We start from the raw sequence: 14,449 nt of genomic DNA, 5'->3' as shown, positions 1-14,449 counted from the left end.
TTTTAGCCATCTCAATTTCCAGCTTCTTTCCAACGTGATTATCATAACTTAATCTGCACCTAATTAACACCAAACTCTGTAGTCTAGGAAAAGTATTAATGGTTATTCAGATGGCAGGGCAGTTTTGCATGTGTGTCTGTATCTCAGCTGAGATTACCCCGTGGCAGGGCTGAAAAGTGGCAAGTTCAGAGAGGAGGATTTGCTTTTCCCAAAGGGAACACACAGTGACTGCCCCCAACAAACCCCCACACACTGACTGCACCTCCCACTCTTCCAAACTTTCAAAGGGTTGAGCAAAAGGCACATCAATTCCTCCCTGGGCCACTACTGTGGAAATTTTGATGGATGCCTGTACACAGCATAAACTAAACCTGCACTGGATTATGTGGTACTGACACTCCTAATGCTGAAAAGTAATTTATATGGAGTTACTGGGACTCCACAAGTTTTAAACCCTAGTTGAGGAATCTTAGTTAAATCATCAGATCCAGCAAACAGAAACAGATCATTACCCAAAGTGGTGGAACTCAGATTACACAGTACTATATTTAAGCACATCATTTAAACTTTTTCCCCTCGGTTAGCTAAAAATAAAGCAAATTTGATAGCTTTAAAAAAAACCCACGAAACCTTAACCTGCATTTTTTTTATTAACATATTTTCCAACAATATGATCTCTGTGACAGCTCCATAAACAGAGTCTGCGGGGACCACCAAAGAAACTCACTTGTTGCTTTGTTTTTAATTTCTGGGGGCGGGCAGTTTGTTTTGCTGTCTCCCACCCCCCAGGTGGGGACTCACCGAGGGGCAGGAATGCCAGGCGGTTGCCAGCCATGGAGAGCTCGTTGAGGCTGGGCAGCTGGCACAGGTGGCGGGGCACAGACCACAGGTGGTTCCTGTCTGCAGTCAGGTACTGCAGAGAAAGGCACATGTGCAGCCTCTCGGGTAACGTCATCAGGCGGTTGGTGGAGATGTCCAGAGTCTGCAGCTCCCGCAGGTCTCCAACCTCTGCACAACAGGCAAGGGGAATTATAACTACTTTCACAAAAATCACCACAAAAAAAAATCTTCTCACATAAATTAAAACTAAAGTTCATCAGCGAAGCCGCTTTTCTGTAGATACTGTTCTATCAATCCATGTTGAGAACTCATACTGATTGATGTCTTGTGAAGGCTGACCTAGAACACAGACTACATGGAGTTAAAGAATAAAGTAGGGATTTATTAGGAGGCCTCAATGGATCCACCTTGGGCAGCACAAGAGTCCAGCCAGGGCTACACCCAAGATGAACCAAAATGGTCACAAAATGCACGAGCGCTCATGAGATCTCTCACTTTGATCAGTTCTGCTCCATTTGCATATTGGAGTTCATTGTCCAATTCCAGCTTTAGGTTATGAAGTCCCTTTCTTGTTTGTCTCTCTTCAGCCCACGTTGTTTGTGCTCTTGGGCCTGAGATTTGGATCATTTGTCCTTGGTCCCCAGCTAGAGAAGGAATTGTTTTGTCTCCCTGCTCTGTGAAGAGAGCTCACCATCCCATAATATGAAGCTCAGAAGTACACACTAAAGCAGCACAGACTCTAAAAAATACAAAAGCTAAAACCCGAGGCATCATGATAATCTCCATCATCTTCATGTATCAAAAAGATCTGGCATATGAAGATGATGGAGATTATCAGTATCAGTTAGGAACCTTTATCAGTGTGTTCAAGTATGAGATTTTTCATAGAGCATTCCTGAATTGGGACAATTTACTGTCAGAATATCAAGCATTTTCCTAGTCTTAAATCAGAACAAAGAAGAAAAAAAAAACCAACCAAAATGCAAACAAAATCACATTACAAAGCTTGCTGATATTGAGAGTGTTTTGCACAACCCCAAACTCAGGAAAACTCAAATGAATGTGGTTTTTTTTTTGGTTTTTTTTTTTTTTTTTTGTTTTTTTTTTTTTTGTTTTTTTTTTTTTTTTTCTTTTGTTTTTTTTTGTTTGTGTTTTTTTTTTTTTTAATATTGAGGATGCAATGGGGGATTACTTAAGATGCTCTTGCAACAAGAGTTACAAACACATGCATAGCACTTCTTGCTTAGTGACAGTCTTTCACCCAGCATGCTTGGGAAAAACAGCTCTGTCTTCATGATACAGTTCAGAAGGGCTATTTTAAATTAGAAAAGAAATTTCTTAGTAACCTGTGAGTGATATTGTTATGTTATATTGTAGGAAGATATTTCACTAAGTTCTAATCTACCGTTGCAATAATTACACCATCTAGAAGTTTTTGGTTTTTTTTTTCAAGAATTTAAAAGCTGATTTTGTGTTTCAAATATTATTGTTTAATTTTTTTAGGTAGGTAACAAATTAAATTCTTAAAAATGCGTAAGACATGATCACACAAGCAGCCTCACTTCTGCAGCAGTGTTTTCCCTCGTGTCTGGCCTGTGAAACAGGATACAGGACTGACTGACAAATACATTCAAAATATGTTAAGCAGCTCTGCAAGTTACCTCATTGTTTATTTAGTTATTCTTTTACAGTTACTCTAAAAACTGGATAATTCTATATACCATAACATTTCCCCCAAACCTACGGAACAGTTTTGCTTTGTTTTAAAAATACTTCACAGCAATGGAACCAACTCATGAAGTGCTCTGTGCCCCTAAAACTTGCTGCAGTTCTCAGCATCTTGCAGACCCAAATGTACTTTGCTCTCAGCTGAATGAAACCAGCTCTTGCATCTGAGAGCTGCTAAAACAAGATTCACTAGAATCTTCTACACTGAAAACACCAGACAATCTACACAATCCACAATCTGTACAATTTACAGCTCTATCACCCAGATTTTTTACGAAGATATAAATAGGGTAACACTGTTTAAGTTAAAGTTAAACAGAACCTGTTGTGCCCTTAAGCTCTCTGCAGCAGGAGCTAGAAAATTCACTATTCCCTGAGCTCTGAGGTTGCACCTTGTATACTACACATAAAGAAGGAAACAAAACACTGGGTTAACCCAAGCTGTCTTCCACACAATGGGAAAAAGAAATTTACCTTGGGAGAAACTGCTATAAATGTTACTTTCAAGACTGGAAACATGAAAAGCAAAGAAAGGGAAGTTGTAATTCAGTATCAGAGATTTTCACACAAGTAATCATTAAACAAAATGCATGAGCACATTTAGAGGGAGTTTCTGCCCACTGCAAACAATCCCAATCAACTACAATGAAGACTCAACAACACAGTTTATGCGTCCTTTTAGAAACATTACTGACAGAAGCAGCTGCTATACACAGATGATCACATTCTTCAAACCTCTTAGCTTTGATGTCAACAGGAATAAGCTTTACTTGAAAAGGGTTTTTTTTTTTACTACAGGATTGAAAATAAATGACAAAAGCAAAATAATCACTACTAAATAGCACAAGACTACTGTGCAAAAAGAACTGCAGCAGATCTCATTTCGAAAGAGTTTTATATTCATCACAAAGCCATATGCTTGAAAACAGTGACAGGAAAAGAGCCACCTACATTCAGCCAAACCACTGACCACATGCAGTCAATAATAGGCCCAGCTATTTTCATGCACTAACCTTTTTCTCTGCCACTAAAAACAGTTCTCTAGTTCAGTTTAGGTCCAAAATCCCATAAATGTTACGGTTGGCAAAGCTGGCAGAGTTTCAAAGGCATTGCTAGAATGATATGTTTCAAATCTAAGAGGAAATAAAAGTATTCTCACTTTATCCTTCATCCAAAAAACACATACCCAAAACTTCATCCTCTCTACCTTAATCTCCCAATGCATACCAGATGTAAACATCCACTTTCAACATCTAGTGCCACATGTTGCACAAACACCCACTGACCCACAATGAAGTTTAAGACTAAGCCAAACAACAAAGTGCCATCATATTAAGGATATAACCCTTATATTAAAGATATAGCCCCCAGACTCCCCACCATAGTACTCAAAGCTCAGTTTGAAGAACATGCTCAGACACTTACTAATGACACTAAATTGGTTTTCATCTCATTAAAGTGAAGGGAAACAATTAAGAGGAATAACACAAATATAAACAGTCCATTAATAAGTTTTTCAAGCTTTTAGTTACTAAATACTATTATCCTTGTTTTTAAAGTCTTGCAGCGTAAATACTGCAGGAAGCCTTGGCTAACAAACACAGTGGAAGACTTGCAAATCTCTCTCTTGCTGTCAGCTCATCAAGCACTAGGATATACCAGAGGTGAACTTTGGAAATTTACAGCAGATCCAGAAAAGAAAATGGCTATTCCCAAACAAAAAGAGCTGACAAAGGAATTTTCAGAGATTCCCCCAGCACCCCCAAGGGTAGGAAAGAGACAAGCATTATACATCACCATTAGACCACACTGAGGAGTTCCAATTATATTTAAATGAAATTCATAAAAGTGTGATTTAAAATTTATATTAGCTCTAGGGTTCACACTATCAAAATCAACACAGCAGAGCAGTGAGCCCCATTCTGATATTCAGAAGCCAGAAAAAAAAACCCCAACTCCTCGGTAGCTCTGCCACCCCCCAGCTCAGGATGTCACAGATTTGTGCAGACACAGAGAGCCCAAACGTGACGTTCCCGTGCTGGTTCGTGGGCTCGGGCGTTTCATCCGTGTCCATCTGCAGGGAGCGCTGCCAGCACATGGAGCTGGGCAATCCCATATGGTCCCAATGTGCACACAGGAGGGGCTGACAGACTGGGAATCCAACACTGCCCGACCCCACGAAACTCCGCGCAGGCTCCGCACCCAGCGCCCTCCTCCAGCCTTGGAGGGGCCGTGCAGTGCCACAGACCCACACAGACCCACACAGGCTGTGCTCCAAAACTGGGGAAATCATTTCATCCTTTTCTCCCTTGATAATATGCACAGTCAGAAGGGATCACTCAGCTCCAAAAAGCAGCCTTTGCATCTGTTGTAAGAGCTCTCCCAATGAGTTGGAAAAATGGAAAAGTGAACTGTTCTCTTGTGTGTTAGAGTTTTCAACAAAAAGGTACCAAATAGACCTTTGGTACCTTTTACCAATAGACCCCAACACAATGAAAAAAGAAACATCAGCATACCTTTAATATTTTTCTTTAAAAAAGTGAAACCAGGAAAGGATTTCAGGGAATGTCCAAAATTATCGACCTTCTAACAAAATGGACTGTGTTTGTATAAACATAACTAGCATCAAGGAAAAAAAAATCTTATTTCTGATTCATATGGTTTAAATGCCAGTTTTTCAAATTAATTCCCATGGTTTTATGTGAAGGAAACAAACAAACAAAAAAAAAAACATCTGGAAATAAGCAGTCTATACAACATAGAGTAATTGCCAAAGGCAATTCAAACTTCCTTAATCTTTTCTGGGGGTACAGGCCTCACCAGCTGCACGACCCAAAAATAACCAACCGTTTTTCTTTACATTTCAAGAGTAATCCCACCTTTCCCTGATGGGCCATAAACCAGAATTTCATCCAAAGATATATGAAACACATACACAGTTGGATTTGAGTGTATGGGAGGGAAGGGTTTACTTTAAATCTGAGTCCTTATATCCCAGTAAAGTTAAAAAGGGGGACAGGAAAGGGCTACAGACCTACCTGCATGAGAATGCACCTCAAAGCAGGATATTAAGGGAAAGTAGAGAACCTACAAGGAATGGAAAAAGGGACTGATCAGCAAAGAGAGCTGGCACTTCAGAGGTCAGGCTGCAGAGGTCAAATGCAAACTGCCAGGAGGCCAGGAAAATGGGAACTCACAGACAAACAAATTTCTTTCTCAACAAGAAATAAAGAGCAAGAAATGAAGAACTGATGTCAACAAGGAGTAGAAACTAGAAGGACAAACCAAATATTAAATTAGCTTTTTGCATAATTTTTTCCTGTAAGAATAATGCTGTGTATGAGGACAGAGACAGAATACCTCATGGGAACAAGGACAAAGCACTGCAAATTACCACATCCATTACTAAAATGAAATGAGGCTGCTTAAAAAATTTCCATCCCAGAATACTGAAGGAAAAAAAAAAAAAAAAGGGTTATATATCAAAATTGCAGATTTGGGCATGAGGGTTCTCAATGAATAGGACATTTTCTGGGATAGCAGCCTAGGGCTGGAGAAGAAATGTAGAACCTGTTAATGTGAGCTCAGTGCTCCTCAGCATCTCATTACAACTGTTCTAAGGGGAAAGAGCACCCAAGAGTAACCAGTGACTGGAAGATAAATAGAAAGCAGAACAGAAATGCAGCCCAGATATTCTCAAACATAAATCATGCCATATTGGTTTATCTTTCTTTGATGAAATTTCTTAGTTAATGGTAACACATGAGGATCACAGCTCATGGTAAATTACTGGGATGGAGAAAATATTACTAGTGGTGCTGTTCCTCAAGGGTCTCTCTTGTTTAGACTTCCCATTTGCACCTGGGTAAAAAATAATACTAGGTTTCAGGTTGCTGTCAACCCAAGTATTTAAACTAGTAATAATGTGGTAGAGAACCAAATTCTCATACAGGAGGAAAAGCAGGAACTTCTAGACTTAAGGGATAGAAATGGAAAGAAAAAGAACAGAAAATCATGATAAGAATGTGCTGCAAGTCAGGGCTCTGCTTGAAACAGTGAAGGAGGAGAGGCACTGGCTATACTTGCTCCCTCCCAAAGGGCAATAGGGCAATTTCACCCTACTTCACTCTTGAAATAATGTTTTAATCAACTTCCATGAACCTGAGCACAAGATGCATTTCCTTATTAGACCTGTAAAACCATGCACCAGTGAGGAAAAGTGTTTGAAGTCTTCCATACTTAATAGAACCTACTACTTGTCCCACTAAGAAAGAAATTCCAAGTTTATACATGCCACGAATTTGAAGTGGATACTATTATCAATTGAAAACTGTAACAGACAGGAAGTGTAAGTCTAAATTGCTGAGAGCTTGATGGAGAAGATCTCCTTTAGATCTGCTCTGGGATGTCTCAGGAGGACTTAAATAGACTTTAAGATGGTTAAAATAAATTAAATAGCCCATTATATATTACATTACATTTACTGTCCTACCACACAGCTCACATTCCATAGCCTATAAAAATTAAATCTTCTAGCACAAATTGACACTTAAGGTAGACCTGTGCCATCTTCAAACAAGGAAGTTTAACCATAACTGAAATTGGTATCATTAGATTTAAGGACAATGAAAGGGGCAGGCAAATTGAATCCCATTTACATTTTGACACTGCTGCATGCAGGTCTTTCTCTGTATTGTTGGTGAGAGAGCTTGAAACGTGTTCTGTAAAGTCTAACAGACCTGATCTTCCTCATATTTCTCCCATATAGGCTAATATTTGCTTCATGTTTTAAAGGAAGGGGGAAAAAAGGAGGTACTGGAAGATATCTTGTGATACTGCAGCAACTCTATTATGAGTAACTCACTTTTAAATAAGGTGCTCAGTGAGTTCAAACCCATAAAACTTCTGTGGAAGAAGAAAGCCTCTATCCCAGCTGATCAAACTTCAATCTATTAATTTCAAAGCAATAACTCACGGCTACATGTCATACAAATATTCTGGCTGCAAAGAACAGGGGAAAAGATTTTTCTGGGGCAGGACAGTCTTTGTGAATGAACATAGTCACGTAACACCCCTCAAAGCTGTTCCCAATTCTTGGTTTCACCTACTTCAGCCATAAGCTACACTGACTCTCCTCCAAAACACTTAAGAAGCAGACAAAGCCCAAAACCAAGTGAAAAATACATACTTCTACTGAACACACCAAAATAGAATATTTTTTTCCCTCAACCTTGCTAAATGTCACATGCAAACTTAGTACCAATCTTTATTTATTTTGTGCCATCATTCACAAGCAAAGGTGAGAAAAGTGGCTCCATAAAGTCCAAGCTTGCTAAACAGTAATTTTAGGTCAGCTAAAAATGGCTGAAAATAGACATCAGGTATGAGGGTCTCATTAAGTCAAATTCTTCTAAAGGTCAGTGGTTCCCCATCTTACACCACAATTAAACTTCAGTTAACAGAACTGGCAGCTCTCTGAATGCCATGGGCCCAGTGCTCTGTGCTCCTCTCAGCACACACACAGAGCACAGATCCACAGTGGTTATTAGCCTGTATTTCCTCTCAGAGCAGGTCTGGAATTACATTTTTGTCCACAATTTGATGGTTTCAATGAGAATAGTTAGAATAAACCAGATGATAAAAATACCAGAAATTATCATACACGAGAAAAGTGGAAAAGGTGGGAGGAAGGGCAAGAGGAACAGGAGAGGAAAAAATTGTTTATGCACAAAGGTAACTCAAGGCCATGAAACTATCAGGTTTGCTGTTTTCTTGGTTTGGGGTTTTTTGTTTGTTTGGTTGGTTTGTTTTTTCAGAAGACAACCTATCCTTTCATTCTGCTCCGGTGTGCTCTGCCTATTTCACTGCCCCACAGCAAGGTACTGTTGTTACACAAACAAGAGATGTGAAATTAATGTATTCATATTATTCTATGGTTTTATTAAATGATACCTCAAATTTTGACTAGAGCAACCAAAATTAAGTATAAAGAGTCAAAATGGCACTTTATCAAATCTATTGCATGAAAAATTCTGCTAGCACTCTACAGAAAAAGTCTCTTATTTATGGAGTTTTTCTGCTGTTATCTTTCTGTTAAGGAGCAGCTGTTTTCCTTTTTCTGGGTGGTAAGAACATAAACAGAAGTGACATGAATAAAGCATGAGACCTGTTATGTTTCTCTTGTTTTGTTTATGTCTGACTATCTTTACTGCTGCACATCATCCACCATTTAATGTGCACTAATATCAGTACATGGAAAGGGGGGGAGGAAAAAGCCTTCCAGAAAAACTTTGTGCACAAAATACAGAGCTGATGATTTGAACTCACAATGCCAGACAGCTGAAGATGGCTCCTTAAATACAACAAGGCAATACTGAAACCAAGGCAAACAAAAGGAGCATCCTAAGGAGAGATTAAGGACAGCTCAGGAAGCCACAGAGACAAGGCTAGTCCTGGCTGTAAATTTTAGGACAGCTTTTTCCTTTCTTCGTCCAAGGAACAACTTGAGATCAACACAACAGAGTGGTCTCTCTGACACACACAGATTAGTGGCTTCTAACTCATTACTGCACTGGTGTCTAAATAATCCACACAAAGACCAATCTGTTGTGACTGTTGCTATCAACTGTTTCCAGCCAGCTCACAACAGACACATCTTTCTTCTTCTTGAGGTTAGTTAGGGTTTTTTTTCTTCCTCTCTACTAAATGCATAACAAAAGCAATAGGCGCAGGTTCAATTTTCATCTTTCAATGGAAAGTACTGTTGTAGCAAAGCAATTTATGGCTCACTCATTGTACTATTGGGAGACACCACAGAACACCCTTCCCTGAGAGTCAAATTTGGCCTTCATAACAAAAAGATGCAACCATAAATTTGTGTGGGATAACGAAAAGAATCAAAGGGAGAAGATCTTCAGTTTGGAGCCACGTTTACAGCAGTGGAGTCACTATATTTGTTTTTTTAAAGAATAGGACTGGATAGGACTGTCTTAAGTCCTATGAAAATAAGAGCTCTTCCAGGCCACTGGCAGTTACTACAAATTGCAACAGTAATTACTGGGGAGGGACTGGCTGAACCTTACAGGAAATATTCCCACTATAATAGCCATGAAAACTATAGATCCAGATATCCTTTTCTAGCAGCAGCACCAGGAGATTCTCTCGCTCCTCCTCACTGTCCCAGCTGTCTCTGCTGAACTCAGCAGCCTGGAGAATTCACCAGCCAAGAAGAAGAGGCAGGAGCTGTTATAGTGATATGGTTACTACATGAAAAATGCTATGGACCAACTACCAACAGTTTTAAACTAAGATTATTAGTAAAAAAAGAAGATATCCGACTTCAAGCAACACCAGCATTGTCCTGATTTTATAAGTGCTGAAAGCAACTGCAAGCTTTGTCTCAATCAGCCATGGTTTCCGCTGTTTAGTGTTTCAAATCAGCACAAAGTAGACAAGTAAGGCTTGCAATTACACTCCAAATCCCCCACTAAAGTAATTCTGAACTGCATTCCTTTACCTACACAAATAAATAGTCTTAGTTCATAAAGCTCTCAAATGTTAAATAATTACCAACTAGAGTACACTTGCACTTGCTTGGCATCAAAGCCTTCCATCTAGAATGACAATTTAATGCAGATTTGGACAATGCTAAGGTAAACACAGGTCTTTATTTTAAATACCACTGCAATAACATTAAGTTAACTGAAATACAGGTATCAAACTCTGTGTGTGTGACATGAACCACAGGAAGGTTAATCTCACATCATACCTCGAGTTTTACACATTCTCTTTACAGACTTTTTCCATTTAGATTTAGTGTCAGTAAATGATGCATTTTATTTTCCCTCAATTCATTTAACAGAGCAACTGAGTAAAAACAAGGACATCAATAACAAGTAGTAATTTAACTCTCTCACAGTGGTATGCAGAAAACTAAATTATACTTGGTCAATACGGTCAAAATGGAAATCAATATATTATAAAATTCTTCTATTGCACAGCATTAACAGTTAGTGTTTGTTCCCTTTCAAAGACTGAATGACTTTGTTCTCCAAGCTTCCCCGAGCACTCAATCCCTACTAGTAAATTGCATTTGCTTAATGCACAAGTAAAATCAACTACCTGTTAATACTGCTAATCACTGTACATAGTTAGGGAGAGCTTAGGGAAAGAAAGGAAATAAACCAAAGAAACCAAAGAGACAAAAAAGTACATTCACAGATAACTTGCTTCCCCCTTAAACTCTAAAGGCTTTATAAATAAAGTTAACTTTTAACACCTAACCGTAGAAACTATAAAAAACAAGCTTCTAGACATATTTTTTTCCTGTCACAAATGTTAATTTAGTGCAACCAAAAAAAAAAAAAATCTCACAAATTTCAAATTAGTAAGAGGTTTTACATGAAAAATTACTTGCAAATTAGTTTAGTTAGAATTAACAGAAAAATTTATTTTAAAACAATGTCAGTAAAGGCAGCTAGCATGGACATAATCCCCCTGAAAAGCTGGTTTTGCTTGTATGGATTACTTGAACTTGTCTTAGGACCCTCCCAAAAGAAATCACTGTAGCAAAACAAAGTTAGAGATCCTTGGCAGTCCAGCACACTGAAATCACTAAGGCCTTTCTGAGGTAAACCTGGAAACTGCAAAGCAGTTACCACCATTTCTTTTTCACACATTTACAAACTGATGAAAAATTTCAGGGAAAAAACACCTGCAGTTTAGTATTTATTCAAAGCTGAGGGTCTCTGAAAGCCTGACTAAACACCACTGAACAGACTGTTGATATTAAAGAAGTTCTCATACTACAGAAAGCTCAACACCATCTGTATGGGAAACATCTTTCTCAAAATACGTCCCCACCTCCGAGGTTTGGTCTCAGCCTTATCAATGCACATCTGTCTTCACCCGTGTGAACAGCTATTGGCAAACGTTTATGAGAGACGCCCTTAAAGCTCTCTTGAAGTTCAGTTTTACTTTTGGGTAACAGCTCTAGCCCAAAGACTTTTACAAGTATTTTAAAGAGCATCTGTTTTGAAGTTGCAGAAGCGAGAGGTTCATATATCTCACATGTGTTTGAGCCAGGCAATCAGTAAAGGCTTATCTTTACAATCAGATAATCAGCAGAAGAATTCAGTGATGACAGATGAGTTACAAACCAACTTTTTCTCCAATTCCTTTACTTAGGAAGCAGGTCTGAGATTAGGCACTGTATGATTACTTGAGCTGAGGTTCATTTCTCAGAATGTGTCCCCAGTAACAAGTGGCTGCTGTAAGACCAGTCAGAAGGAAAGACTTAACTAGAAGTGCCATCCTGATGGAGACAGGCTGATGCACGCATTGCGCAACGCGGAGAATCCGCCTCGTGACAGCCCCAGGGGTGCTGCTCAGAACCTGACTGCTGCCAGCCCTAGCACGGAAAAACCCTGCTATCAAATTCCAAAGAGGCTTTGCCGTGTTCTCAGTAAAGGACTCAGCATGTTGAGGGAAGTTTCAAAAGCAGGGGAATGACACCTTAAAAGAAGTTACAATAACCCACATGAATTTTCTTTTGATGCAGATTTTTTTTCTATGTAAGAATAAAGGTAAAAGATCCTAAAGATTCATTTTTGGGTTATGTTGGGTTTTTTCCTAAAGCACAAAAGCAAATTAAATCCCCCACAAAATCTTTAACATACTTTATCATAATAAACACAAAAGTGACTACATGAATTTTCACCAGTCCTGATGACAGTTGCACAGCAAAGCAGCCAGACAAGCAACGAGCCATCACACTTTCTCATTTACCAAGATCATCAAAGATGCTAACAAGAATTTTGGGGGTGGGAGGGGATTTGCCAGAGCTATGAACAGAGTAATGATCTATTAAACTTTATAGCCTACTCTGATAACCTATAAAATTAAAACAGCTAGAAATGTTAGGTTTTATAGTCTTTATGGATTTCTAGATCCATTTATGTAACTAACACCTTCAAACACTCCAAGCAGGAATACACAGAATTGCATCCCTGCAAAATGGAATTTCTGGTGGTCTGTTTTTCTGCATCTTAGATTCAACTCCACAGGAATAAAATTGACCAAAAGCAACCAAAGACCCTCTACTTCTTCCTCTCATTTGCTGAGCAGACAATAAATTCACATAAAACAAACACCACAAATGGAATAATGACTGAATTCAAACACAACTGTAGCCACTTCCAGACTGATTTTTTTCTGTTGTATATAACTGTGTCACAATGAGTCCTCCCCATAAATTTCAAACCCAGGTTTTCAAACAATCAAAATGTAAGATACAAATAATTCCATTTGACCTTCATTATTTAGGTCTGTGTGCCAGGTCTAATCAGTTCTCATGAGCACATTCGACTTAAAAACAGACTGTAGAAATACATTTTTCAAACTAAAAGGAACACAACGCATTGTTTTGATGCTACAGCCTGAAGCCCTTTATCTGAGTTTTATCAAAGTATATTCTATCACTGATCAAAGCAGCAATGACAACTTAATGTTCTCTAAAGTTATATATTGCTGTATAAACTTCCCACTTTTGTCTTGTGGCTCCTGGCTCTGCATGACATTGGGGGGACATTCAAAGGTCAGGAGACTTCCTTTCCAAACCCTCGGTTCCTAAGTGGCAGCTCTATCCATGGCAGGGCTCTGTTCCCATATACCCTAAAAATCTCAGGTTGTCATTTCTTCTGTCAGATGTTTGAATGACAACTTGGTACTTTACTGTATCAACTATCTGTCTGTCTAGTAGCATTTCCACATCACCCTATTACTCATTTTATTGTCATCTCAAGACCGTCTCTCACTCTAGTATTAAAATCAATATTTAATCTTAAATTCCTTTCAATGTATTGCTTTGCATATACCACGTAACTAGCTTTTAAAAGCAAAGTCTGGAAGTTACTTGGACTTGCAAGTCTTTCCCTTAAAAAAAAAAAAATCTGTATTTTAACAATTCACTGAGAAATCTCAAATTGAGTTTACTAGAAAAATGTTATGCAATTTTATGTTTAATGAACTGTGTTGAAATGAGTTGTACTTAAGACTCCTTATTTAATAAAAAGGCGTATGAACATGCAACATAACTACCACGTTTCCACAGTCATTTTAAGACCTCCAACATCTTCACAGCGTTTTAAGCTTCAGAAGAATGGTTGTCAGGATTACTTAAAGACTCTCAACATCTTCAAAATTCCTGCCTACCCCCACAAACAAGAGGAAAACCCCTGGAGAAACGAGGCTTACAGTCACTTGAGAAATCAAGGACTGCCGAGCAGAAGAACAGCCAGGATTTGAGAGGCAGCACCAAATCTCTGAACAATAGAGAATCCAGTTAAATCTGCTCCCATCCTCTCAGGAATGTGAGAATCATCCAAGTACCCCCATTAGAAGCAGCTCCAACTCCTTTATCTCCTATCTGAGAGCCCTCGAGGGGAACAGCTACGGGGAAAGCCCATGGCCCAGAGCTCAGCAACAGACGTGTCCCTGCAAGGATTCTGATTTTCAGGAGCACTGCTAAGCCAGAAGCTCAACAGGCTTGGGAGCACCACCAGCAGTAATTACTTTGGCTCTTCGTGCTCCATCCTGGTTTCACCTACACCTCATCAGGTTTCTTAGGAGCTCCTCTTCAAAGGAGAGAAGGAACGGGGAGGGGTGGAGGGGGTAATTCTGTGAGTTTGATGCATGGAAACCTTTCACTAGGATCTCACATGGAACAGAAGGGAACAAATGGCAGCATTGGCCCATTCTCAGAATCCAGTTTCAAACTGAAAAAACATGAGGATCTGGGATTTGGAATTGAGAATAAAATCAGAACTGAAAATAAAAAAATCAGGCAACAGCAAGTCACAGGCAGCCTTACAGGAACAGTGTT

General features: G+C 39.0%; 1 protein-coding gene across 6 annotated transcripts in view; it reads right to left on the bottom strand.

Annotated features, from left to right (window-relative positions):
* The window catches only part of LRRC28 (leucine rich repeat containing 28), a 51,682-nt gene that overhangs the window by 18,780 nt on the left and 18,453 nt on the right, over positions 1 to 14,449 (bottom strand). For 4 of the 6 annotated variants that reach the window (XM_053988114.1, XM_053988113.1, XM_053988112.1 and 1 more), the window contains one exon: positions 802 to 1,008. The exons of 1 other annotated variant lie outside the window; for it this stretch is intronic. In XM_053988114.1, the coding sequence (XP_053844089.1) occupies positions 802 to 1,008 (207 nt within the window). Of the gene's footprint in view, positions 1 to 801; positions 1,009 to 5,606; positions 5,648 to 14,449 lie in introns of those variants that run through there. One more of the 6 variants, XM_053988117.1, reaches the window with a different exon arrangement.

This window comes from Vidua macroura, chromosome 12 (assembly GCF_024509145.1).
Source record: "Vidua macroura isolate BioBank_ID:100142 chromosome 12, ASM2450914v1, whole genome shotgun sequence".
NCBI lineage: Eukaryota > Metazoa > Chordata > Aves > Passeriformes > Viduidae > Vidua > Vidua macroura.
This window is presented reverse-complemented; position numbering and strand designations above follow the sequence as displayed.